The sequence below is a fragment of the Lissotriton helveticus genome, chromosome 7 (assembly GCF_964261635.1).
Source record: "Lissotriton helveticus chromosome 7, aLisHel1.1, whole genome shotgun sequence".
In the NCBI taxonomy this organism is placed as follows: domain Eukaryota; kingdom Metazoa; phylum Chordata; class Amphibia; order Caudata; family Salamandridae; genus Lissotriton; species Lissotriton helveticus.
The window spans coordinates 165,526,450-165,554,420 of NC_136068.1; the positions used below are offsets into that span (position 1 = coordinate 165,526,450).

General features: G+C 46.0%; 1 protein-coding gene across 1 annotated transcript in view; it reads right to left on the minus strand.

The window, feature by feature from the left end:
* The window catches only part of CSE1L (chromosome segregation 1 like), a 399,917-nt gene that overhangs the window by 330,885 nt on the left and 41,061 nt on the right, over positions 1-27,971 (minus strand). The window contains exons 2-3 of the mRNA XM_078651858.1: positions 21,787-21,882; positions 21,449-21,591 (exon numbers count right to left, since the gene is read on the minus strand). Coding sequence (XP_078507984.1) covers positions 21,449-21,591; positions 21,787-21,871 — 228 coding nt within the window. The 5' untranslated portion in view covers positions 21,872-21,882. The remainder of the gene's footprint in view (positions 1-21,448; positions 21,592-21,786; positions 21,883-27,971) is intronic.

Here is a 27,971-nt window from a genome sequence, read left to right on the forward strand (position 1 = left end):
GCGCAGGGAAAGAAAGACACGTGATGCATAAAAACATTCAGAGGTGCCCCAACACAACTCAATAGCGCAAAAACACACAGTAGGCAATTACCATCCTAAACATAGCCGGTAACCACATTGCGCAAAACTCACATAAGCCACCACCCGTGGCAGTCCTTAGGCCAACTGGCCTTGTTGGGGCTGGAAAGCCCTGTGTCTCAATGTCAGGGCCTAAACGGTGCAGCTGCCCACTAATTGCTGGGCAGCTGGGATAACAAGCAAACTAGGGCATGGGCTCTCACTAGCCCTCGAACAGTACTGCGCCAAAAAGGCAGGAGCCACACAGGCTCTTGAACCAATCTGCCCCCATGAACCTCTCTGGTTCATCTGCACCTGTATTAGCCAGTTCTTATGTAAAAATTGTCTCAAGTCTCTTATAAATCAGTATCAAAAACTAGTAATACTGACATCTCTTCTTAGCTCTAAAAACGAGCAAACTAAGCAATTCCAGTAGTAAAATCACTTTCAAAACCGCCCTGGGAGTAAATGCACCCCAAGCGCTGCAAGCGCGCCTCACCGAGTACTCCTCGGACTCTTTTCCTCTTACCGGCACAGCCTCGCACTTCAGATGGCTTCAGGCGCCCCGCGCCTGACAGAGCACACTCGCTCCTTGCCCCAGCCGGACCCGATTGCTCTCCCGCCCGCTCTCGGCACTCCAGCGAGCGGCGGGGGAGGTATGCAGGCACTCGGCAGTTGGGACGGCAGGCTGGTGCCACAGAGGCACTTCGGGAACTCCCTCGGCGAGGTCCAGTTACTCTTCCCTGGTCCTGGCGGTGATCTCACAGCACTTCCAGAGGTCCCGATGACGGGGACCAATCCTGTCGCGGAGTTCGTGGCGAGCCTCCTTCCACACCCGGGAGTCAGCCAATGGCAGTGCGGCTCCCTGGACAGACAAGCGATGACGCTCCGCTCCTCAGCCAATCACGGCACAGCTACAGTAGTGACGCTGCGGCGCACGGACCTATCCCGTCGCGGCGTTGGTGAGGGGGCTCGGCTCCTCCAGCCAATGGGAGCACAGCGGCTCCGGTCTTCGCCGCGGCAGCCTCCGTTTACGAACGGCAACTTCGGAGGGTATTTCTGGCCCCGGGTGGCGGCGGTGAATATGCGGCAGATGATTTTTGAGGGCGCAGGTCACGGTAAGACCGCCCTCTCGGCCTTACAATCGCTCTGGAGCAAGATACACGAGGGGAGGCACCACAGTCCTCCGACCCTCGCTGGGAATGTGCCGATGAGCACACCGATCCCTACTTACGCTCCGCAGTTGAGCACCACACGCTCCAGGTCCAAAACAGCACGATCTGCACAGCGTCTTGGGTTTCTTTAGGAACCTTTTAACCCTGGGTTCCAGGAACAGGAGGCCAGCTCTTCTCAGGCCCTTGGAGATTCAGTGAAGACACAGCACACAGCAAAGTCTTAGTAGTTCAAGCAGATGGGGGCACAGCACACAGCAAAGCCCTTCTCCTCTCCTTCAGTTGGATAGCAGGATAGGTCAGCCCTTAGAGCACACAGCAAATCAATCTTCCTTCAGTTCCTTCAGCAGTCCTTCTGGCAGAGGTTCCTCTTGATTGTAGAATCTCATTTTTCTGTAGTCAGGGGTCCTTCTCTTAGTCTTTGTGCAAGTGGGCCCTGAGCCCGGTCTAAACCAGTTCTTGGGTGTTGCTGGAGCCCTTGGGCTTCCTGGCTTCCTTCTTTCCTTCAGTATCAGGGACAGAGGTGACAGTCGCCCAGCGGGGAGGTGGAGCCAGCATTGTGGCAGGCAGGCACAGCCTCATTCACTCCTAGGTGCCATCTCCTCCCACTTCCCTGGCAGCAGATGCTGCCTTTCATCCACGAGCTGACTCGGACAACCTCCTGGGGGCCCTGCAGCCCCTGTCACCCTCAAGACAGTCAATCCACAAGCAGGCCCAGGCACTCCTGGGCCAGGCTCACCAGCCAATCACACGCCAGGCACAAATTACACAAATATGCCAACTTCTAAAAGTGGCACTTCTAGACTAGACACAATCATGCCGCATACACCATTACGCAGCATTCAATCGCACGAGTTCGCACATATCAAACTCGACCCTGCACTCCCCACACATCAGGAACTACCATGGGCATACATATTCCGCATTCATTCCTATGGGAGGGCAGGTCACTCACCACACATACACAGAGAGCTCACGCACTTTACACTGTACCACAGTGAAAAAGTGCGCCAAGGCCTAAAATCATCAACACTAGGTTCCAGAAATAGGCTAGGAAAAAGCAAAACAGTATCGGGGTGAACCTGCCAGAAAGGGCCAGGTCCAACATTGATCGTCTTGATCAGAGTCTTCGGCGCTAGCTAGTTCTTCGTCAAAGATATTCTCGGGCTCTGGCGCCGACTTCTGCATTTCTTGCCTCGCCGCCCGTCGATTCCGGATAGTCTTTTTCGACCGGAACTGGGCACAGGCTAGGCAACTATCTTCGTTGTGATCTGGAAATAAGCATCCCGTGTGCAACAAATGCCTATCTGTGTGCGGGAACTTGGAGTTGCACTCCGGGCAGTATTTGAATGGACTTCGTTCCATCGACGGACGGTCCACATGGTGTCGAGAAGGCCACACGGCCCGATTCGACGACTGGAGTGCAACAAATGTTCATAAAGTGTATCGGTACCGAGCGCTGAACAATACCGATGGATCCGAAGGCCTTTTGGCCTTTAGAGAAGTTTTTTGTGGATTCCGAACTTGGAGTGTTGGAAAGTACATCCAAACCCAATTGCGGGGAAAAACAATCTGAGGATGGAGACGATGTCCATGCGCACCGTAGTCCGAACGAGGAGCCACCTATCTCGTGATACTTCGAAGACTCTTCCAGGACAACAATGTGCAATCATCCGGACCCAACACTAGGCGACGATCCATGCACAGATATGAATTCAGCAGCCCACATGCTTCGAACACAAACTTTACTTTCATAGTTCATCAGTGTGGTGCTGGCAAAAATCTTGTTTGAATTGGATATGGATTTAATCTTATACCACCACACCAAGATGGTACATATCGAGGGGGGTGGTGGTGGTGTGGGGGAGGGGGGGGAGATTGGGGTTAAGTCCCAAAAGGGTTTTGAGAAGTGTTGGTATAATTAACAAAATCCATACTATGGATCACATGGCCAAGGAGCACATGAACTGCCACTGGAGTGGAATGTTTTGACTCCTTAAAGGACTGTCTTCACACAAGGGGTCAAATTTCCAGTTAGACAAAATTATTTATCTGGGTATACCAGATAAAGTCTTGTACTGGGGACTGGTATGAAATAACGAGACAAAATCCTATACATCAAGGTCAAAAGTGCGAAGAAGCTAGGTGTTCCCTCGTTCTACCTTCATTTAAAAACTGGCAAGCTATCTGAACTACATGTGTTATGCCACCTTAAGGGACCCACACACAAACTGCATGCAGACTGCCATAGCAGACTGCATAACACGTTGCAAACCATCAGTGAAAACACAACATGACACACTCACTGTGCGCCATGCCAAAGTCACTGCTTGCAATATATGCAAGTCGCCCCTACAGCAGGCCTTACCGCCCTAATGTAGAGGCATTATATTACATATGAGGGCATATCTGCATGAGCAGATATGCCCCTGTGCGGTCCAGTTTGATTACTAGATAGTACAAGTGAAACGGAAAGCAATCTTAAGTACAAGTACATTACTTGTTCCCCAGTTACAGGATGGTTTTACTGAAACCTATGGTGTTGGGTATCAAATACATAGTCTTAATAAATCCATACTGATGCCAGTAATTTATTTCTTAAAACATTAACCCAGAGGGCACCTGTAGGGAAGTGACCCTTTTTGCCTGGTATTCGATGCAATTTTGACTGGAAGTGCACTGAGTTCCTGCTAACTTGGTCCACACATAAAGACTGCCACTGCTGGCTGCGTGTCTTGGTTTAGACAAAAGTGAAAACCCGGCATGGCACACAGGCCTATGTGCCATGGCTACAGACACTGCATACAGTCCATATGCATCACCCCTGCAGCAGTTCTTCCAGGCTTAAGGCAGGGTGCACCATACAGCATGTGTGGACATATCTGCACGAGAAGATTTGCCCCTTGTGCTGGCCAGTTCAATTCCAAGCAGTACAAGTGACAAGGGAAGCCATTTAAAGTGCAAGTACTGGACACAGGTGAAAACAAGTTCACCAGCTACATGATGGCCAAACATGTTTCATATCAAACAGCTCGTATTAATAAACACACACTGATTTCAGTGATGGATTTATTAATACACAGCCGCGGCTCCTCCGCTAAGGTAGAGGAGCGTCGCCCCACTGCTTTAAAGCAGTGCAAAGGAAAAATAAAATGATATCGGAATATTATCATTATTTATTTTAAGCATTGCAGTTGCAGCCAGTTTGGGGCGTGGCGGGTCTCCTGTGACACAGAGGGAGGAGTGATAGCTGCTGCACCTTAAGTGCGCATGATGGTCTGGCCGGCCGTCTCTAGCCAGCCAAACCATCATGCACTCTTTACATGTGCTCCACCAGTTGTATTGTATAGCCTGGGTGGAGAACATACCCAGGCCCCCAGTCTCTCTCATCACAACGTTGTTCAGCAGCGTCGTGGTAGGCTGGGGAGTCTAGGAGCCTATGTGATTTCTGGTTCCTGCTGGAGGAGAGGCAGTAGGTGGCGGCAGCGACCAGTAGTTAAGTTTTCTTTTTTTTCCTAATCCCTCGCCCACCTTCTCCCGCCATCGTTCCCTACCAGCCGCCACTGTTAATACATGCACCCAGGCGGCACCTTAGAGGTGTCCCCTGAAAGTCTACCAACTACTAGTGTGCGGATTGACTGGTCTTAACCAGCCTGCTATCACAGAACTGTTTCTGACCCCCACTGGTGAGTGCCTTAACCCAAGCAGGCTTTATTCCTGATCTCCTGAGGACATGGTGTGTTTACACCCCATCCCAGAGGATGACCTGCGAATTAGCATTTCAAGGCAGGGATCTTCAAAGAACCCGCCACCTTTGGTATGCCAATCTGGAGTCCGTCACAGGGGAGGCTGCTGCACCCCCTCCCCTTCCCTCTAAATCCTGTCCACTCCCCCCTGCCCTCATCCTCCCCCTCCCACCGAACTAAAAGAGGAAGACGGACCGAAGAGCTGAGAGAAGCAATAACCATGTAGGAAAGTGCCCTTTCTGACATGGTCACCCCTACTTTTTGCCTGGTATTTGATGTGATTTCGATTGGAAGTGCTCTGGGTTCCTGCTAACCAGGTCCCCAGTTCCAGATCGCTTTCCCAAAAACTGTGCAATTGGACCCCAATTGGCAATAAGTTTAGCACTCCCTCCAAGCCCCTAGTGAATGGTACAAGGGGTACCTAGGGCATGGGTACTAATGAGGGTCCTTAAGGGCTGCAGCATGGATTGTGCCACTGTAAGGGATCCACCACTAAACCCATGCAGACTGCCACTGCAGGCTGCGTGAAATGGTGCAAACATGTGAAAACACTACATAGCACACGCACTGTGTGCCATACCCACAGCACGCAATATGTGCATGTCAGCCCTACAGCAGGCCTTATAGCCCTAAAGAAGGGTTATGTTATGTTAACAATTTCTTGAGCGCACGTACACCCTTGGGTTTCTTGGCGCTATTGGTTCAAGACACTAAGCACAATTCTAAGCGTAAGCCTGTTGGAAAAGCCACGTTTTTAAAGACTTTCGAAATGCCAGTAAGTCATTGCTCTGTCTAATAGGAAGTGGTAGAGCGTTCCAAAGAGAGGCAGCCAGATGGTAAAAACAGCTGCCACCCTGGCGTTTCCTCTTAAATGAAGAGACATTTGCAAGGCTTAGATGTGTAGAGCGTAAGTTGCACTGAGGTGTATAGTTAGTAATGGACTTCCTAATGAATATAGGGCCATTATCATGGAGCGCCCTAAAAGTGATGCACCCTGCCTTAAAAGCAATTCACTGGGCCACTGGAGTTTTTCCAGCCCAGCCCCAATTGATTGCCACTTGGGTTGCTTCCAAATGAGCCTAGCCGCCTGGTTTTGAACCATCTGGAGGCGTTTTAATAGTCCAGTCGGAAGGCCCAAGTAAAGACTATTAGAAAAATCCAAACAAGAGAGGACAAGGGCAATCACTACTTGAATGAGTGCAGAGTGTGTTAAAAGGTGGGCAATTTTCCTAATCTTCCTAAATTGAAAGAAACTAGAAGAGACCACCATTCCTACCTGCCCTTTAAGAGATAGATCCTCATTAAGTGTGATCCCTAAGCTTTTAACCGAGTGGGTCTTTGTGGGAGGGATTCCCATATCAGTTGGCCAAAAGTGTCGACCCCAACTCAGTCCACTTTCCCCAGGCAAGATCAATTCTGTCTTGCCTGGATTAAGTTTGAGTTGATTTAGGGTCATCCATCTCTGTATGTGTGACATTACGGCCGAGCATTCGGCAGCTGAGTCCGGGGTATTTAGGGGAATGATTAACTGAAGATAGTCAGCATAATTGTACAGGGTAATTTTATAGTTTTTTAACGAGTGAATCAATGGACGAAGATAAAGATTAAATAATAAAGGGGAGAGTGACAAACCTTGGGGAACACCACAGGTAGATGACATCCTGGGGGCTGTAAAAGACCCTAATCTTGAGATTAGATTTCGATAAGACATATCTACATGAGCAGATATGCCCCTGTGCAGTCTAGTGCAATTACTAAATGGTACAAGTGAACAGGGAAGTCATCTTAAATAGATGTCCAGGGCACTGGTCATTAAGAGTTCCCCAGCTACATGATGGCTGTACTAAAACCTATGGTGTTTGGGATCAGATATCTTGGCTGCCATTATTAAAAGCATCTCAGGTTTTCTAGCCTTTCATCATTCGCCATCCCCTCTACTGACTGTCTACAGATTAAGTTAAAATCCCCTATGGAATCTCTTACTTGCGTCGTAGTGTAAAAACTACCTGGCTATACGAGACTTTTTCCTCAATGGTTTGCTGAATCCCTGTCACAACTGGTAATTGAATAAGCAAACATTTTGTTAAGAGGGGATTTACTTGAATTACTGGGCAAATGAAGAATCTGGCGGGTCTCTATCAGCAGAACTGACCGAATTACTAAGCAACTTAAAATCGAGAACAGCATATATTGTTCCCCACGCATAAGAAAGATCACACATTAGACCAGGTCTGGACCATTATTCTATCAGTGGCTAATATTACAATTTCTCCATTTTATCAGTGGCTAATATTACAATTTCTCCATGTGCATGGTAAGACCACCATTTGATTACGTTTTTATTATCGGTCATGACTTTTCCGAAACCCCCCTCAGTCTGGGATCTGAATTCCTTTTTGGAATCTTTAACCTCTACCCTTCCTTCTTCCCAGGATGATATATACAGCCTGAAAACCTTTCCAACTGGCTCATTGCAGCTAACAATGCACATGCCCCTATTCGAAAATTAAAGCATGTTTGTCGCCAGGACACATCTAACTGGTTTCCACAAGACCTAAAAACAGCAAAATCCACTCTTCACCGCACTGAAAGGAAATGGCGAGCGAATTACTCTACAGAGTACAAGACATTTTTTATGTCACTTCTTAAAGACTATAAAAGATCAAGCACGTTAAGATAACTTTCTTTTCTACTAAAATCTTTGCGTCCCAGATAGGCTGACCCTGCCCATTCAAAAGACACAAAGTTTATGTGATGAGCCCAACACTTTTTTCGTAGAGAAGATCAGGATAATGAAGGACAGTATCCTCTCCTTAGCTTCACCGCTAATTGACAGACACTGAAGATAGTAACTTTGTCAAATTATCTGCTTTACGTGCAATCAGCAAAGATGATTTTCTGCACCTTCTCTCTAAAGTTAGGTCAAGTTCTCGTGATGACGTCTGCCCGCCCAGAATTCTTAAAATGGCTTATTCACATTGCCCCAAGATAGCTATCTTTACTTAATGACTCCCTCAGCCATGGCACAGTTCCGAACACTTTTAAAGAAGCTATAGTGGCCCCCACCTCCAAAATAAAATGGATGAGGATCCCCTCACCTTGAAAAATTACAGGCCAATTTCATTATTACTTTTTTGGCGAAGGTGTTGAAACTACATGTGGTCAGACACCTTTGTTCCTTTCTGGAGGAGGCACATTTTTTTGGCCCCCCAGCAGGCAGGCTTTCGCCCTTCCCAGTCAACGGAAACAGTCATCCTATCAGTTATTGATGACACGCCGGAGGACACAGAGGTAAAGCACAATCGTTAGTCCTGCTAGATCTTTCAGCAGCCTTTGACAGGGCTGGCCATGAGATCTTAGTCTGTGTTAGAGCCAAAGGACTCCAAGATTTGGCATTGGCCTGGTTCATATCTTTTCCGAGGATCGATCACAGTCTACCCTTTTCAAATCTCCCAGGGTCCAGCTTACCTGTGGAGTCCCTAAGGGATCTTCTGTTTTCTCATCTTTTTAATTTGTACATCCGCTCTTGGTGAACTCATTGAAAGAGAGGCAAGTGAGAGTTTGTAACTATGCTGATAATTAGCAGCTGCTATTCCCCACCAATCACTCCCCTGAATCCATGGAATTCTTTCAGAATACCATGCTGTTTAACACCTTGAATGCTACAGCAATTCCTGCTCGGTGCTGAAGGCTTCAGATTTACATTGTTCATGACGAGCTCAGCTCGTCATAAGCACACGACCAGTGTACTGCATGACGAGCTGAGCTCGTCATGAGCAGGGAAGGGGTTAAAACAGGATCTGTGGAACCCCTCCTCTGGCCTCTATCGATAGGCAACCCTCCTAATCCCAAGAATTATGTTAAGAATTTTGGAATTATAACTGATAAGAATTTATCTTTGAAACCCCAACTGGGAGCAGTCACTTCTACCTGCTTCGCTCGACTACGAAGAATTAAGAAAATTGGCAGGTTCCTTACTTTTGAATGAATGAAGATTTATAAAGCGCGAACTAAGCCCAAGGGCATCAAAGCGCTATAGTACCGAGGGGCCAACAGGCACAGACAGCATAAATACTAGGATTTACTTCACAGAGAACATCCAGGTCTTTAAGGACTTACGAAAAAAGGAATGAGATTGCTGGCCCGAGAGGGAGACCGGAAGAGCGTTCCACGCCCTGGCCGCCAGAAGAGAAAAGGCTCTTCCCCCCCATTTAGTCCTTTTAAATCTGGGGGACCACCAACAGGTTTTTGTTGGCTGACCTAAGGTTCCTAACGGGGACGTACCTGTGGAAGACCTTTATACCCATCGGACCCTGTCCATAAAAATCAATATGGGTAAGGCAAAGAGTCTTAAACAAAACTCTACGGTCCACTGGAAACCAATGCAGTGAACTGAGAGCGGAAGAAGCCGAAGAGCGCTTGGGAAAATCCAGTACAAGCCTAGCCGCGGCATTTTGTACCAGCTGTAGGAGACGTAACTGGCCCTTATCTATACCCAGATAAAGGGCATTACAATAATCCAGTCTGGCTAAAATTAGAGCCACCGCAACCTTTTTTCGGGCTTCAACGGACAGAAACTGGGAGATCTTTCGGATCACCCAAATAAGGCCAAAACAAGTGGCAACTGTTCTAGAAACCTGGCGAAGCATGGAAAGGCCAGTGTCAAGCATCACTCCTAGATTTTTCTCCTGAGAGACAGGAGTGGGGCTGAGACCCAGGGAGATGGGCCACCAGTTACTGGACCAAATTTCCGACCTGTCCCCAAAGATCAGAATCTCCGTCTTCTCACCGTTAAGTTTCAAATAATTTGAAACCATCCAAGTAGAAACAGCGGTCATACAGTTCTTAAAATTGAGCGCTGCATCACTGGGATTTTGGGTGATAGATACCATGATCTGTGTGTCGTCCGCATAGGACAACACCTCAAGTCCAAAGGATTGCACCACCCTGGCCAGAGGGGCCACATAGATATTAAATAGGGTAGGACTCCGAGACGAGCCCTGAGGCACTCCGCAGACCAGGGGGCGGGACTCTGAGTAAAAGTCACCCAATCTAACGGTTTGCGACCGTTTGGTAAGAAAGGAAGCAAGAAGGTCCAGGGACCGTCCACCCACCCCTATCTCGCCGAGACGCTCCACCAGCCTCAAAGGGGAAAGGGTGTCGAATGCCGCCGTAAGATCAAGTAGGATTTTGACGCCCTAATTCAAATTGTGCTGGCTTTGATAATCTCTAGATTAGATTATGCCAATTCCCTCCATTTTGGCCTCCTAAATGACAATCAAAGATTGTAGCTGGTTCAAAAATCAGGCAGCAAGGCTCATTTGTCAACAGCCTAGACGCTGCCAAATTACCCCTCTATTGAAAAATCTCCACTGGTTACGGGTAGAACAATGCTAGATTTTTAAGTCAAACGGTTTCATGTTTAAATCCTAAAACTATCTGGACACTCGCCACGCCACGGACCTCGGACCACGGACCTCTGCTGAATCCTGCCTGCTAAGCCGCTGCTGCTCGCCGGACCCGCTGCGCGGGTCCCGCTTCGCGGTTTTAGCAGTGTGTGGAACTTTGCCTGGGGCTTGTTGGGACACCGGCAGGGCTGCGAGGGTAGAGCGGGTGGACTCTGAGTTCCAGGAGTCCCCGCGCGCCCGTGTCAGCTGGGCTCCTCTCCCTGCCGGCCACGCCCCCTAGTTCACCTTTGTACATCTTCAAAAGAAGCAGTCTTTCCCGCTGCGCGGGAGGGCGCCGGGAGAAGCCCGGGACAAGGGCGGGACCGTCTGTGGCCGTCCGGGGCCGGAAGAGGCCGGGCTGGGCCTGACCTCTTTCCTTGCAGTCCGGAAGACATTGTTCATTACATCTTGGACATGGCAACAGAAGAAGAAACCCCAGGTAAAAAATCCAGATTACGTAACGGTTCCCTGGAGAATTACTTTCCCAAGAGGAGCGAGGGTGAAAAGGATTCTATCCTAGCAGAGCGCAGGGCAGAGCGGCGTCGCTCTGTTGAGAATATGAAACTTAGACCCCCTCACTGATAGTTTACTTGAACTGAACCGGGAGGGTGATTCGAATGTGCTAAGTGAGGATAACGTAAGTCAAGATGGAGTCCCCCTATTGTTTCGTGACTTTGTAGCCACTCCTTGTTTGCCCACGGACAATATTATAATTGTTTCACCCACTGCTAGTTGTAATCTTGTGGCTACTACACCTAAATCTAGGAAGCAGGAAGTTAAGTCATTCCCTGCAGCCCAGACCCACCGACCTCCCCCTAGTAAAAAAAGGAGGAAACAAAGGGTGGTATCAGGTAAAGCAAAAACACTGCACGCTGATTTCGGTAAAGGGTCAAAAACTCCGATCACAACTGAGACTCTTCCAATAGTGGAGCAGGATTATACACCACAGGTAGCCGTCTCACCGGTTCATTTTCCATCTTTAGCAACCATACAAGATGAGGCTCCTGATAACATCAATAGAGTCACCCCACCTATTACTTCACCACTACTTCCCCCCACAGTGTCAGGGAATTTGGAATTTTTGTTGAGAACTCTCCTTCTACCCATCAATGAGTCTATTAAAAAGGTGGAAATTAGGTTAACCATATTGGAGGCCGCCATAACTAGTATGTCTATCCTTACTAAAAATAAAGGAAGTGTGGCGGTGCACCCCATACCCCCTCCTACTATACCACAAAGGGAATCTAAAACTTCCTCTACCCCTGCTCTGACTAAACAAACCTGTCAGCCTCAGGGTGGAGCTGTGCCCCCAATTCATAATACGCCGGCGCCTATACAACCAAAAGCACCAGCGACTGAATCGGGAGCGGGCCCCACCAAATCATCCCTAAAAGCTTCGTCGAGTAACAATCAGATCGCAAACGGGGATGGTGGAAAAAGTAGAATACCTCATAAAAGGGTCCCACAAGTAGAGATTCCCCCAGAAGCTGTGCCTTACGTGGTGATTTTAACGGGGGTCCCGCAGTTAACTGAAAATAAGAAGGAGGGATATGTCGATCTCAAGAACAAAATTATCCATTGGTTGCGGCTACGCAGGCCGATAGCACCCAACATAGATGGGGACATAGTTCATGTCAGACGGATTAACTGGCTGGGGAGTAGAATTAAAGACATCGAGGGGGACCTAGTGGTGGTTAATTTTAGAGACCCCCGGGCAGTTGATTACATCCTAAATTGGCCACCTGGGAATGGGGAAACCTGTATTGTCCCACAGGCTTTAACATTCTTTTACCCCAGGTCAGAAGTTACCAACTATACAAATTCAAACAGACCACAATCTTACAGGCCGCCCCTTACGCTACCCTATACTAATAATTATTCCCAGTATGGGCATCAGTTTACTAGGGCGCCTGATCTACATTCCGCCTGGTCCATGGTCCCCCATAGATCTATGCCGAACCAGGGCTCCAGTATGAACCACCTGAGACCCTTTACCCCGTTGGATACCTACAATCGGTTTTCCCAGCTGTCAGGGCTGGAAGACTGTGATTGAAGTTGGGGGCAGGGGGGGGGGGGGGGGGGGGGAAATGATAATGAAAACGATAATGAACTCCCTGGGGATGCGGATTCTCGTTCACCTTCGGGTAGCATAGTTACTGAAGAGGTTAGTCTACCCATAGAACTTATGGCGATCACCAATGCCATAACTGAGGATTTTAGTCTAGCCGGGCCCGTGATGAGTATGGTTGGTTGCCTTGCTTCCCCCACTTTATTGGCCCAGGAGGGGGGGAGCCCTTTGATTAGGGTGGTTAACGAGAGTTTGCCCAAGGTGGGTCACACTTTTAAGCCTAGAGGAAGGCGGATAATAAACCTCCTTTCTTGGAATATTGCTGGGCTAAAGAGGAAGCTAGAAATCCCGGAGTGGCACACACTTATTGAACAGTTTGATGTCTGCCTGTTCCAGGAGACATGGAGTTTTGTTCCACTACATAAATCGGGGTATACTACCCACTTTGTCCCCGCAGTAAGTAAGGGGAAGGGTAGACCATCGGGCGGTCTCATAGTTTGGATAAAAATAGATCTGAACTGGGTGGTCACAAGCCATACTGTGGAGTGTAATGATATACTCCACCTTTCAGCAAGAGGACGGGAGGATGTCGCCAGGCTTGACCTTTTTAATGTTTACGCGAGAGGGACACAGGGTGACTCTCCCTCTTTGACCTTATCAGCCCTGGATTCGGCTTTAGCCAATTGCCCCTGCTCAGTTAAAATTCTTGTGGGGGGTGATTTTAACTGTACATTCGAACCCCTTCTTGGAGACGACCCCTTAGGAATCGAAGAAGAGGATGCAAAATGGTCCATCCCAACTCTTTTATTGCCCCCTATTAGGAAGTGGTCACCTAGGGCCATACAAATTAATGCACTGACAAGGGACCACAAACTAAGAGCCCTTAATGGTAGGACTATGTCTGATCAGTTAGGGGCTTTGACCTTTAATAGACTCTCGGGCCCGTCCCGAATCGATTACATCCTAATGGATGTTGGGTTCTGGCCGGACCTAATTGATATGGAGGTCGTCCCAAGCCAGGATAGCGATCACAACCCCCTGTGTTGCAAGTTCAATTGGGGTGTTCTGAATGATAGGCGAGCAATTGTCACCTTAAAAACAACTAAAGAAGTCATCCCATTTAACAATAACCGTAGGTTGAAATGGGATAAGGCCAAGCTTAATGAGGGCGATATAGGAAGCATCAAAGCGATGGTTGAGGGATTGTCTTCCAACTTAGAAATCTGGGTTGATGAAAATCGGACCGTCAATTGCCATCACCCCTCCCTTGACTCTGCCTATAAAACCACAATAGATCAAATTGGCCAATTTTTTATCTCGAAGGGGAAAAGTAATAGGGCTCCTGCTATACCCCCTACTCTATGTAAATCATGGTATAATGATCATTGTAAGAGCAAAAGGAAAAAATTGACAAAAGCTCTGCTTTCAGGGGACCCTTTACTGGTTAGAGCGGCCAGGAAGGATTATCTGAAAGCATTATCATTGGCCAAACGGGAGTGGGAGGAACAGCACTGGCAGGATCTTTCCAAGGCTGTGAGTAGTAGGAACCCGAACCTTTTTTGGGAATTGGTTAATAGAACAAGGCAGAGCAAATCGCAACCATTGGCTGATCATATAACTTGCCAGCAATGGTTTACTCATTTTTCATCCCTATATGGAGACTTGGAGGAAATAACTAGTCATGGGGTGAATAGCCTGGGTGAAGGGGACCTCGTAGATGATAATGTCCTTTTATTTTCAACCGCAGAAGTAGTGATGGCGATTAGACACCTAACCCCTAAGAAAGCCGCCGGGCAGGATGGGATCCCTGGAGATCTGTTGATGGCGGAGCCAGAGGCCTGGGCCAAACTAATTGCAATATTAATGAATCTGATTACGAGGGGACATCAGGTTCCAGATTCTTGGAAAGGGGCCGAGGTAGTCACGGTGTATAAGAAGGGGGCCAGAGATGACCCTGCGAACTACAGACCCATCAGTCTGATAGACATAATCCAGAAAGTGGTCGGCAGGGTCATCATTTCAAGAGTAGGCGACTGGATAGAGGAGGCTAGTATCCTCTCCCACTTACAAGCGGGGTTCAGAAGGAAGGTAGGTACGATGGACCAGGTCTTTCGCCTTTTTGCCATCCATTGGAAGGCGGTTACCATCATGAAAGGCAGTTTGTATATGGCATTCATCGACCTCAAAACTGCATTCGACCTGGTCCCTCGTACAAAACTTTGGGAAATTCTAGGAGAGATGGGTTTTCCCAGTGGTCTTCTGAGCCTAATCGTAAAGCTGCACGAGGGGAACTATGCGAGGGTTAGATGGGGATCCCAGGGGCAACTAACTGACAGGATCCCAGTGCGGAGAGGAGTACGACAGGGCTGTGTCATGGCTCCGACCCTCTTCTCCCTATTCGTAAATGGAGTGGTTGACCATCTAAAGGGGGAGGATTCGGATGCCCCATCCCTGGCGGGGGAGAGAATCCCCACACTTCTCTTCGCTGACGACACCCTATTAATTTCCAAATCCCCGGTGGGCTTACAAAAACTCCTGAACCGGTTTAGCTCCTTCTGCACTACACGAGGCTTAATAATCAATACATCAAAAACCAAATTGATGGCTTTTGCACCCTCAAAAAGATTCAAAAATAATTTTGTGCTCAACAATGCCCCCCTCGAGCTGGTCGAGTCTTTTGACTATCTTGGTGTCCGGATTAACAGCCGCATGACCTGGAAGGATCATCTTTCCAAAATGTTATTAAACCATCGTAGAGTATCCGGGGTGACGCTGAAGGAGATCCGTGAATCAACCAGTAAACCGGTCTCCCCAGCTATGACCATCTATGAGGGACAGATCCTTCCTGCAGCACTCTATGGCTCCGAACTTTGGGGGTTCGAAGGGGTTTCGGATTTGATGAGAGCGGAAAACAATTTTTTTAGGAATGTGGTAGCTCTCCCCGTTTCCACCCCAATGATCCCACTAAGATTAGATCTGGGCAGGAAAACAGTAAAGGACTTGGTGAGGCTACGCCCGTTGCTATTCTGGTCCCGCCTAAGAAGAACTGAGGAGCTCGCTAAGTATGCAGAAGGGCTGGATGAACTATTACTACTGGACACAGGTAAAAAAATAGGATGGCTAAATAATCTGAAAGATTTGGCTTTTAGCTTGGGTCTAAGAGAGGCATGGGAGTCGCAATTACCACCACCCAAAGATGTTATAAAAAAACTATACTGGGATTGGGTACAGAGTAACGCTACGAGGCTTACGAATGTGGGTTCACTTACTGACCAATTTTTGTCAATTAAGTGTGTGCGAAAATTGGAACCCTTTCTCGACTTAATAACTAAACCAATGGATCGTGCACTGTACCTAAAATTGCGATATGGGACGCTCCCGGTTCATGACTTTACGGCGAGATGGTCGAACACAGATGCCCGCTTGCGTGCATGCCCCGGCTGTGCGGCTCCTAAGGAATCGGTGGCTCACTTGTTTTTTGCCTGCCCAGCCTATAAAGGGGCGCGGAAATTCTGGTTGAAACCCGTCTGTAGGGAACTAGGGCTGAGGTGCCATAGCCAGGCACTACGTGTCCTCTCTACAGATTCTTCATCAGCCAGTATGATCTGTGGGGTGGCAAAATTTTTGGGAAGTGTTTGGATGACACGTTCCCGCTTATTGAAACTACACTCCGGAAGTTCCATAAGCTGAGGACGTAATTAATGCTAGTAAATTGACGAATGTGGTGTTTTTTATTGTAAATTACATCATTTTAATGGTATTTTGAAATGTTATGTATATGTACTCTTTTATGGTGACAAATTGCCGAATAAAGATATTCAAACAACATAAATCCCTAAATGGTACATGTACTGCCTTTGTATCTCCTCAAGTCAAAAAATATGTACCCAATTGCAAGCGCATGTCCAGGCACAAGCACCTCAGAATTCCTCCATTCAAATGGAAGAGATTAGGTGGGTCTAGATTTGCCATGTTGGTCCTTCAAACTTGGAACTCCCTTCCCCCAGAGGTTACATCCACAGTGAATTAAAAGCATTTCCGTAAACTCTTGAAGACTTAGCTCTCCCAAAAAGCCTATGATTAAATAATCTCCAGCCGTATCTATTGCCCAGCGCCAAGGAACCTCCCTGGTGAAAGAGCACGTTATAAAATATATATAACATAAACGAGGCGTAGTGACCAAGGGTTAGTAGCCCATTAGTATATAATATAAATATAAAATATTAAGACGTTATTGGCTTAATTTAAAGCAGAGAAAAAATATTAAGACTTAACATTTTAAAGAAACATTTTTCTTCACTTTAAATTTTCCAACAAAAACAAAGACTGTCTACGGGCCATTGCTAACAAGATGCCTACTGTTTGTAAATGTGGAACTTTGAAATGGGAGAAAATTAAAATGAAGAGGTAACTTACTCATTAAGTTACTCTTCATTTTTAATTTTCTCCCATTAAAAAACATTCAGAAACATGTGTTCTTGTGCTCCAATATGGAGCGGACAAGGACTTTTATTTAAGAGTTAAATACCGCAGTGCTTCAGTTCTTCACCTCTGTGGCCCACCATAGGCTATAACTCTGAATTGAGCGCTGCTCATAATCAGGCCTCAACTTTAAAAGGAAAACAGAACACATTTATTACAGTGCTAATTTAAAAATGAACCCAAGTCTGCGAGCTATTCTGAAGGTGTCTGCAAGCTACTGGTAGCTCGGTATCAGCTGGTTGGAGACAGGCTGGTTGGAGCCTACCACCTAGAATCTTCTGCCAAAGGTGGTATAGCTTGGGCGTCTGGTATTAATGGGTGAAATGGGCGTTGCCCTCCCACCTTTTATGAGAAAGAAGAGGACGAAACATAACACTGGGCAGCTTAAATAAAAGAATACATTTGATTCTTCTTCATTTTTCTGAGGGGTGAGGGTCTGAAAGAATGGCCTGCGACGATCCTGCACTTGGACGGACGAGGTCTTGCTCGCCCTGAAAGCATAAGCTTGAAATGTGACGTCAATAGCGATGGGAGTGGTGATTGTTCATTGCAAGATGCAGAAACCTATTTGGGCGTTCTTTGCAATGGCCCAGGGCATGTTTGGAGCAGTGCTATTAAAGTAAATGGGCTGGGGCAGGGTAGGTCTATGGAGATAACGAAAGGCTGGCCGTGTTACTTGCCTCTACAACTGCTGTTGCTTAGATTGGCGGGCTGGGGCCTACTGAAGGAACAACCACGTCGCAGCAGCATGTACTGTGCTTTTACTTTGGTGTTTGAAATCGAAGAAAAGAACCCAGCAGCAGGATTTTACTGATGGCCTACAACAGCACGCTAGTTGTCTCACCCTGAACTGAGCATTTTGGATTACTGCCCGGCCTTCCAAGCTCTCTGTCCTGCCAGCCTTCAACTGAAGTGCCGGCCTGAGTCGCTCTGCCACAGGAGCTACCACAGATTAGAGAGTAACAGACCTTCCGAATTCAAACAAGACGAGCCAGTACAGTTAAAACGCACTGCTAGCTGACCCCTCCAACTCATCTGGCAATTTAAAGTAGATTTTATTACAGCTACGTTTATTGTGCTACATATTTTATTTTTAAATAAAGGAGTGTGCATAGCTTGACTAAATGAAAGTCAATTGAATGTTCATATTATCTGTAGACCTGTCCGACCTTTGTTGTGGCACCGCAAGTGAAGCCATATAATTAATAACTATTGTAGTTTGGGGGATTGTTAGTTGTGATAATGTGCTTAAATTAATATATCGGGGGATTGTGACATCCATGAACTTTGATGCCTATGTTTAAAAATCAAATATACTACTGAGTGATTACTTGATATTGTATTCTGTATATGGTTTGATTGTAAGAGTAACATTTAAAAAAAAAAATACACATATTACTTGTTGCATCAGCAATAGCCACGAGGTACAAAAAGGGCACCACAGGTGGCCCAGCGCACACACTGCCATCCCATTACGAGCTTAATGTTTAAGTTTCAATTCAGAGACTTGTCTTTGTCAAAAAATATTAGTCACCATGCAAAGAATGCCCGGCAGTGACAGAGGATGTTTTTGACCGGTGTGTCCTGCTTTGAATTATTCAGAGACTGGATCTTACTACCACGTTTCTCGTATAGCCCTTGCCAAGTGTTCTTTCTTACTGTGTTACATTCTCGAGCCTAAGGGCAGCAGCCAGAGATCTGAAACAAAATTATTAAGACTCAGATGTAAAAATAATGAGTTGAAGGGTGACTGCTATCATAGAATAGCAATTAACTATGGTTCTGGCCTGTCAGGTGCCTTTAATTATGGTATGTTGTGGCTGTAGCCGCTATTGTGGTACATTAACTTTACTGTCATTAAGTTGGTAGACCGTGCGTGGCTGGCAAATGGCAATATACGACTATAGTAGAAATTATGGCATTTGGCAATTTTAATTGTGTAGGTATGTGCTTAACCACTCTGTTGTCTTGTTTGTGTGACATCGATGAAACTTCTGGAATATGCAGTGGTAAATGTACAACAGGAAAGATGTACACATATTTCTCATGTTGGTGCCTATGCCTGCTCTCATGTGATCCCTATTAGGTTTTCTGCCTACATCTCTGAATCCACAATCCTATCCACCCTCTCTCTCTCTCTCCCTCCCTCAACACCCCACCTTCCTTCACACACCTTTTTAAGTTTGGGCTCATTTGATGCACTTACATGTGAATAATACTTGGATCGAAAATTTCGGCCTCACCACATTTAAAATCAAACAGCCGCCACTGAGCTTGCCTCCAACCTCCTAGCCTTCCAGAAATCCCTCAAGAGCCATCTACTCAACAATCACTTAAGTAAAAGAACGATTCTCCATTCTCACTCCTACCTTATGCCATTATGTACCTATCGGTGCCTTATCTTGCTTTTATGCCTCTCCTGCTTGATTTGTAATTTGTTACTATTGATTTCTGTGAATTGTTCCTAGGAGGCCAGGTCCAAGTAAATAAAAATACTGTCTTCAATACCAATGTTTATGGATTTCTATGCTAAGCTACCACAAAAAAAAGCATTCAGATGGCTAGGCAGACACGAGAGGGATACCTACAGCAGAGTCATGGAATGGATTTTCTTTTTTAAACCACTTTTGCATCACACAATATTTAATCTTACATAAAAGAGCAAATTAAACATTATAAACATTATAAATACTATTAAGAGCTATTGACCAAATCTTTGTAAGACTCAGAAAGAATCTCAGTAATTGAATGGTTAGTACTAGTGTTTGAAGCTGGGACACTAGGCAAGTCCTTAGTGGAAAATAGGTAAATCCTTCACTGTCTGAGGAAGAACTTACTGTATATAGTTATTTAATAATACAGATTATCCCTGCTCTTCTGAATTTTATACCTGTACAATTTCTGGGCTCACATACTCCCTTTATCCCTTCCTTCCCAGAAAAAACGAACAAATTCATACTCTGATCTCAAGTCTGCTGTGGATATGAAGGCGAGAAAGCCGCTGTTAGTAAAGCAAGAATCCAGTTTTATTTAAACTATTAATCTTTTTTCCCCACAGTTGGCGTTGCGGTCTTTGAGACAAAGGTTCAGCTTCCGTCAAATCTAGCCAGGTTAAGATTTCCTCAGACAAGCACAATTATCTACAGGTTCTCCTTAAATGTTTTGCTTACGGTTTTCACAAAATGACTAACATTCACACTGTTTGAAATCTCTTAAAGAAAACATTGGTTTCTTTTAGAGATTTCAGACTGTGTGTAAGCCTTATTACTGAAGACAAAGGTATGCAACCATTCATAGTGGTGGCTTGGGGACATATGGTAGTGTTTGCAAACCAAATGCAAGATAACTGGAGCACGGTTTAATATGCAACCCACTCCTCCAGTCATAAATGAGGGTTGCTTCCAGGAACTCTTGTAATGAATAAATAAATGTAGGGGGAAAAAAGCTTATGCTTTTGAAAAATAGTGACCTGCACAGGGGCATACTGGTCAAACATCATCCAATTTTCATAAAGGTGAGCAGTGTATATCTTTTATAGCACTAAAGCTGGTAATATCAGGTCTGCCTATTAGAAGAGCTGAGGTTACAATAAAGTCTCACTGAAGTAAACCATTTACAAGATCATTTTATAATAACTCTTGGGAAAGTTAGAACCATTATACCTTGTGGAGGAAAATAATCACTACCCCAAGGAAGTGGTGACCCCCAAATTTAAAGTTTTCAAAAGCAAGCATCTACCTTCCTCTTTCCTTTGCACAAGATCAGCATTCAACCCATTATGAACTAGAGTATCCTGGTTTAGCATCTGTAGATTTTTAGACCTACTCAGTCTTGATTGCGTTTTCAAAGCTTGACTTTTCTTCACATTGAACATTAGTTTCCAGCTCTCTAAAAGGTTAAAATATTTTTGCTTAATTGTACTATTCAAATAACTAACGTCAGATGATTGAGTGGATTAGTCACATGCAGCCAGAAATAACATAGTAGTGAAGAATAAATAAAGATTATTTACTGTTACAGTATCACTCAAACATATTTTAACCAATATAAACTCAAAGTTGCAAAATACTCTAGGCAAGACCATGAGATCCAAAGATCATATCAAGGCACTCAAGATTACAAGACATCCCCACACTTACACGAGGCTCTGCAGGAATCTTTCCTTCTTGGATGAACACCATCACCCACCATGAGGTGGCATGATTAATCAAAGGGTACCTCCTCACACTGGTGACGGTTGTCTCCAGTGTGGGCTTTAACCTTGAGGACCAGGGAAGCTATTCTACTTGTTCCAAGGGTAAGCTATCTATTGTGATGAGTTGTGTTGGGGGTAACAAAAAAAATCATTCACAGTCTGGTAAACTACATCACTATGAATTTGATTTCACTTGTCATTTTCCCACTGGATACTTTTGGTGCAGATGATTTTGAATATCTTAACTTTCCAGAGAAGGTTATTTATTTTCATTCACTTACAATCCTCCAGTTCCTTTTTACGTAGTTCTTGAATGTTACAGAAGAGCACACTTTGATGACATTGTCTTGCGACTTCTCTAACAGCGTTAACAGTAACAATGGATAATTCTGGTTTCCTTCCACCGACTCAAGGAACTTCTCAGCTGTAAGCAAAGAAAAGGTTTATGTATAATAAGAACCAAAAATAGCTTTCAGAATATTGAATAGAAATCAGGTTTCTGAGGTTCGGAAACCCATTTTTTAAAATGACAAAACCATTTATAAAATGGTTTAGGTTTTGCTCATTTTAGATCTCTCTTCAGTTTGTAAGAGGCTTTAATACAGTCTTAGCAGTTTACCTGGCCGTCTAACTGCAGGATCAGGGTCCAAAGTCTTCTTCAAGTATTCTGTTAACGTCTGTAAATTGGAATCACTGATCTCCATGACTGCAAAACCTAAAATCAATTTACATTTGTAAACATCAATACAACCAAAGCATTGCTTCCAAACTCGAGCTGAACAGCTACTGAAATAGTGTATATACTGAAGTAAAAAAAGATGCAGATCGTTAACTGACAATGTATTTCCACCCCAGTAATAGCACAATGTGTAAGTTTTCATAAGAACTTGGGTTCAAAACATTTATTGCTTAACATTTTAGCTGGGGGAGACTGAATGCACCAACATGTTTCAGAAAAGATTCCAGCAACTTCATGTCACTCGGCGCATTTCGCTAACATGTGTTAACCCTAAAAGCAGAACTCCCAAACTCTATGCTTTGGGTTTCATTTGCACTTGTTAACCTGCCCAATGAGACCGCCAATCATACCAAGAGGGACTTTATATTTAAGAAAGAAAAAACTGCACAGAATTTGTTCTGCACTATGGCTTGTGTTTTAAAAATTGAGCCTATTAACCAGTTTGTGCATGCTGAGACACCCTGAGGGATCATTTAGTAGACTGTATCAAGGAACAGCGTTTGACCAATACTCTTCAATCTGGTCTCATTACTACTGTAGCGGTGCTCGAGCAGCAAAATTCTCTATCTCCAAGTCCTCAAAACTCGCTGTGCAGGTATTTACCCCAACCATATTGGCTAAACTGCAAGAAAATGGTCTCCCTCTTCTGCAGCCACTCATGAAAGTGAGATACATTTTGGGTTCACCCTTTCACATCAGAGCACCACTCTGGTGTCTTAGGAGAGAAAACAAATTGTATATTCAGGGAATTTTACATGACTGTTGATCTGGACTGCAGCTCAGCTTTTATCCCCAAAAAACTGGAAACATGTTTACTCCTGAAAAGGGGCGTTTATCTTGTAATCCTACACAAAACCCCAAGTACAAAACCTGAATGACAAACCCGATGGAAATGGTAGAGTATTATTGAGATAACATGCATGTTTCAAGCACAAAACTCTGTAGATATTTCGAGTTCAAACAAATAAATTGTTGGACCCCAAAAAGGAAAAGGTTGACAAGTTCTACTTAATCAACACTTTTCCCTATAATAAAGAGAACATATTGTTTTCTATTCTATTTCCTGGAAATGGGGAAATGAAAAGGTACAGGTGATATAAATGCAGTGTACATATATGCAAGTTTAGTTTGTTTATTTATGATGGTGCAAGTAATTAGACTATAGTAATATGGTCAGTACTGGATTGAGTAACATACCAACCACTAAGTTCAGGTGATGGCCCTCCAAAGGTTAAATAAAGGTCTGCCCATCTCATCCCATCCCATCCCCCTTCTGTTAACCTGCACAGCACCACGGACTTTGTTTATAGCATAGTTAGTTAACCCGTGCATAACATTTACATGGGGGTAATAGTGCATGTGGGAGTCTGTGCACAATGCCATGCTACTCTTGAAACAAAACTTCATCACTAGTCCTATAAGGTGTGTGAGAAACAAGCTAGCAAAAACAAGTAATGAAGTATCAAATTACCTTCAGAGCCCAATTGTACCCCTCACTTTAGTGGGAATGGGCTTGTACTCGTTAGAGTGAAGGTACATACCTTCCTTGTAAGTATTATATTTGACTATACATGTACAAACATGCCCCTCATCCGCATGTCATGAATGTCTCCTTGCTCATTAGTTATTGAAAAACAACTGTTTCAAGCAACTTAAGCTTATAACTAAAAATAAGACATGTATGGTTTGTGAAAAATGAAACAAAGTGTGACGTGGAACACAAATGCAGTTTCATATTCAGGTCTGTAATCATGTTCAGTTTTTATTAGCAGTCTGAATCAACCACCTAACTGCGTAAGCACTAGCCAAAGTATCAAATCAAACACAAACTTGAAAATATTCTCAAGGAGGGTGCCCATGCTACTAAAAACTATAGCAACATATGGTTTGATATGAAAATGTAGGAAAATGAGATTCAAGATCATAAAATTAATGATAGCGGAGTATTAAAAAGTGGCAAACTGCTTAGATAGATCAAACTGCTATAAAGAGGTCCATTAGCTTAGACTTAAGCTACCAGAGCAGTAACGATGGCCTGAGTGTGGGGAAGTATTCTTCTTCCCCTTTCATAAAGACCAACTATGATGGACTCACAAAAGTCATTAACTTTTGAAATACCTGCCCTTTCACAAGGACATGTAAGGTGAGAGCTAGGGAAGGGAAACCTTTGACCCCCAGCCAGGCAGAGTATAAACCAAACAAAAGTGCAAGCGTGAAATTGTTTGGAGTAGGGCAAACAGGAAGTGCTGATAAAGTGGTTAGGGTTGCCCCTAGGAACATTTACCCCATTGGTTTGGGAGGAGCCAGGAGTTACCCCCAGCCATTAATTAGCTTGTGCCAACCATAAATGTGGCACCCCATGGTATCGTCCTCAGAACACTTTCTGGACATGTGGAAGACAAAAAGGTATGCATCTGCTCTTTGAGATCTGAAGGGCTGGACTTGCTCTCACTCCGTAAGTTGGCTGGTCTCTTGTGTGGCTACAGGGACCCAAAAAGCTGCAAGAGGCCGTTTTCTTGAAGTGCCAAACTGAATAGATGCAACTGGACCTGCCCTTGACCCTGCTAGTGGCCTCTGTCGAGTGAATCCTGGCCCAACTTAGTGCTGTCCCTTCGCTCCATGGACATTCGGCAGAGGCTAACTGGGATTCTCTTACAATCTGTAAAAAGCTGCGGGACTTCGAAAAATTCTGATTTAAAGCCATGGGAGGACAGAAACCGAACTATCCGAGCCGATCCAGCTATAACACGACTTTGCTGAGCTGAAGAAACTTGGTTCCCACGCTTAGGCTTCACTGCGGCAGTAAATGTTTCAGAAGGCACTCAGGGCTAAGATATCTACCCTTTTCTTCAGGGGGGCCTTATGCAACAACTACAAGAGATTTCCTCGGGATACAACCTACTACTTTGCTCCGTGCGAGGATTTCAACTGCCATCTCCAGCGGCACTAGGACAGTCAGGTGCAGTGATGCAAGACAGCGTCGGGTGTCCAATGTGAAGTCAATGGGGATCGGTCTTCGTAAAAAAAAAAAAGCTGCAGGTTTGGACTGGGAGGCCAGTTGGGTTGAACCAACCAGCGGGTTCAAGTCTTGTGATGCTAGGAGACGTGGGGGACACCGGTGGACCTCTTCTCCTCGGTCCGGGCGGAAGAGGGTCTTTAAGGTGTCTGGTTTCTTCATCCGGGAGGACTTGCGGTTGAGGGGACCTGCCCACACAGGCTGCTTCAGGGAGTTCACGTGGGCTAAAACTAAAGTGGGCTCTGTCGCTTGGAAACCACGCTGACACAGTTGGTCAACTTCGAATCGGACTGGGGGCACGGTGCAGTGGTGCTTGGTGGCAACGGGTTTTGGCAGGTCCAAAGTTCTTGTGGTTCTTCTTGGGGTGCCTGCAGGAGAGCAGTTCTGTTGCTCCATGGGAGTCCCTGGGTCTTTGTTGAAGGTAGGAAGTCCTCCCATGCTTTGGAGGCTCTACAGCTTGCAGGACGAGACTACTCTGGTGCAATTCGATGGGGAACAGCAGACAGGCCAGCAGGGCTGGTGCCAAGTCTGTTGCTCTTCTTCAGTCTTCTGTGGCTCTTCTGTGTCCTTCTTTATAGGTTAGCAGACTCTGCTTTTGTGGTGCCAGGGGTTCTCCTAAATACTGAATTTAGGGGTATTAGAGGAGTGTAGGGTAGTAGCCAATGGGCTACGTACCCCAGGGATCCCTATGACCCCTATATGATGACTTCCTGTGGGAATTGGCCATAAGCCTGTGACAGAGTTCCTTGATTTGCCATCACCAATATGGCTAACTTTGAAATGTTGCCTCCACTTGAGGTAGCCCACCTTACGGGTGTTATTAGCCGGAGGATGGATACGCCCGACTAACTAATTTCCCTGTCTGTCCAGGTGCCAAAGGGCTCTGGACAAAGGGGGGAGGGGGGACAGAATGTGGTTGGCTTCCCCGCCTCTGAGGTGTAAACAACCTGTGCCTGAGCAGGCTCCGTTTCTGACCCCCTTAGAGCAAAGGCCCTCTCGTCTGGCGAGGTGGGGGTATCGGAAACTTGCCTCTGGTGGCAGGCTGGCGAAACCCAGTCAGTACTAACACCAGTAGCTCGTAGGCTTTCAGAGGGCACCTTAGGGCATGTATTAATAAAACCAACATTAGTATCAGTGTGGGTTTATTAATATGTGATGTTGGGTACCAAACATCCTTCTTTTCAGTGGTGTTCATATAGCTGGGGAACTCCTTTTCACCAGTGTCCAACACATGCACTAAAATGGCTTCTGTTCACTTGTACTGGCAGCAATAGAGCTGACCAGCACAGGGACATAACTGCTCATGCAGATATAGCCTGACACGTAATTTATTGCACACTGCCCTAAGGCTGTAGGGCGACTTACCTATATTGCATGCAGTGTCTGTGGGCATGGTATACAAGGATGTGCGCCATGTCGTGTTTTCTCTTTCGCCTGCGCCAAGACACACAGCCTGCAGTGGCAGTCTATGTGTTTGGCGAGGGGTCCTTTAGGGTGGCACAATTTGTGCTGCAGCCTCTAAGAAACCTCTTTAGCCTCATTTACCTAGACACCAGAGGTAACACTTACTAGGGACCAACAGGGAGGTGCTAATAGGTATTGCCTATTGGGGTACAATTGCACAGTTTTGGGAAAGAGATCCACACTGGAGACCTGGTTAGCAGGAACCCAGTGCACTTCCAGTCGAAATCAGATTAAATACCAGGCAAAAAGTGGGGGTGACCGTGTCAGAACGAGGCATTTTCCTACATGGTGGACTACCATCCACCCCAACTAATAATTAACTTACATTAAGCATATCTGTATTGTTAGAAATGGGGGTCTCTAGTTGGCAAGGGCTTGCACCTTTGTCTAAGGAGGGACTCTTCTTCCTAGTCAGGTTAAGGTAGTTACACTCCTAAAATAACCCCTGCTTATCCCCTTGGAAGCTTGGCACGAGCAGTCAGGCTTATCTTAGAGGCAGTGTGTAAAGCATTTACAAATAACCAACAGTAATACAGTGTAAGCACTACAAAAGGACAACACACCAAAAATATCCAATACTTTTATACACTTAAAACAAGACCAAATACGATAAAAATCCACAATACAGTACTTTAAAAATAGTTAATTCGCAAGAGGTCTTTAAATTGCAAAAATACATTGAAAACACAGTTGTACGAGTCGGTAGCTTGGTCCTAGCCTACCATGATGCTGAAAACAACGGTCTCGCAGATCCAGCGGACCGCGTCAGTACGGGCCAGCAACAGTGTTAACAGACTCGTTAACAGTACCTTTCTTAGTGCGGCTCACACAGATGTGCGAGTCGGTCTCGGCATCCACCGCGGTTGGAATGCAAAGTGGAAGTGGTGCACGGTGCGGTGTCCTCTCGATGCGGTGGGAGCATCAGCTCGGTGACGATGGTGCAGACGCAGTCGGTGAGACAAAGGCTTGCGGTGCAGGGCAAGACTGCGGTCAATGCGGTGCTAGCAGGTTGCAATGCAAACGACAGAGCCGGTTGGCAGAAATTGGCACTGGCTGAGCCGGACAGCTGTGCGTGACGAGGCGGTCACAGGTGTCGAGCCAGCGGCATCCGTGTCGGTGAGACCAAGCCAGCGAAGTGAAGCGAGGCGGTGAGGTCTGCGGTGCCTCTCGATGCAGTGCAGGCAGCAGCTCAGTGACTATCGTGCAGACGGCGTCGGTGAGACCAAGGCTTGCCGTGCAGGGCGAGACATGCAGCGCCTTCAGGACACAAGGGCAGCGATGGAGTCGGTCGCGGTTCCCTCTTCTCAGGGGCAACTGAAACCGCTGTTCCAGGAGTGGTACCTAGAGGTGGGTGAAGTCTTTGCAGTCCCTGAGACTTCTTAACAGCTCGGTTTCAGGCCCTTGGAGATAACTAACAGCAGGATGATGAAAGCACAGTCCAGTCCTTTCCCTGCTCAAGACAGAAGCAACCACTGCAGGCCAACCCCTCAACACGCAGCATAGGGGCAGTGCTGCTCCTCCAGCTTTACTGGTCCTTCATCCCGGCAGGTACCTTCTTTCAGAAGTAATCTAAAGTTCTGGGGTC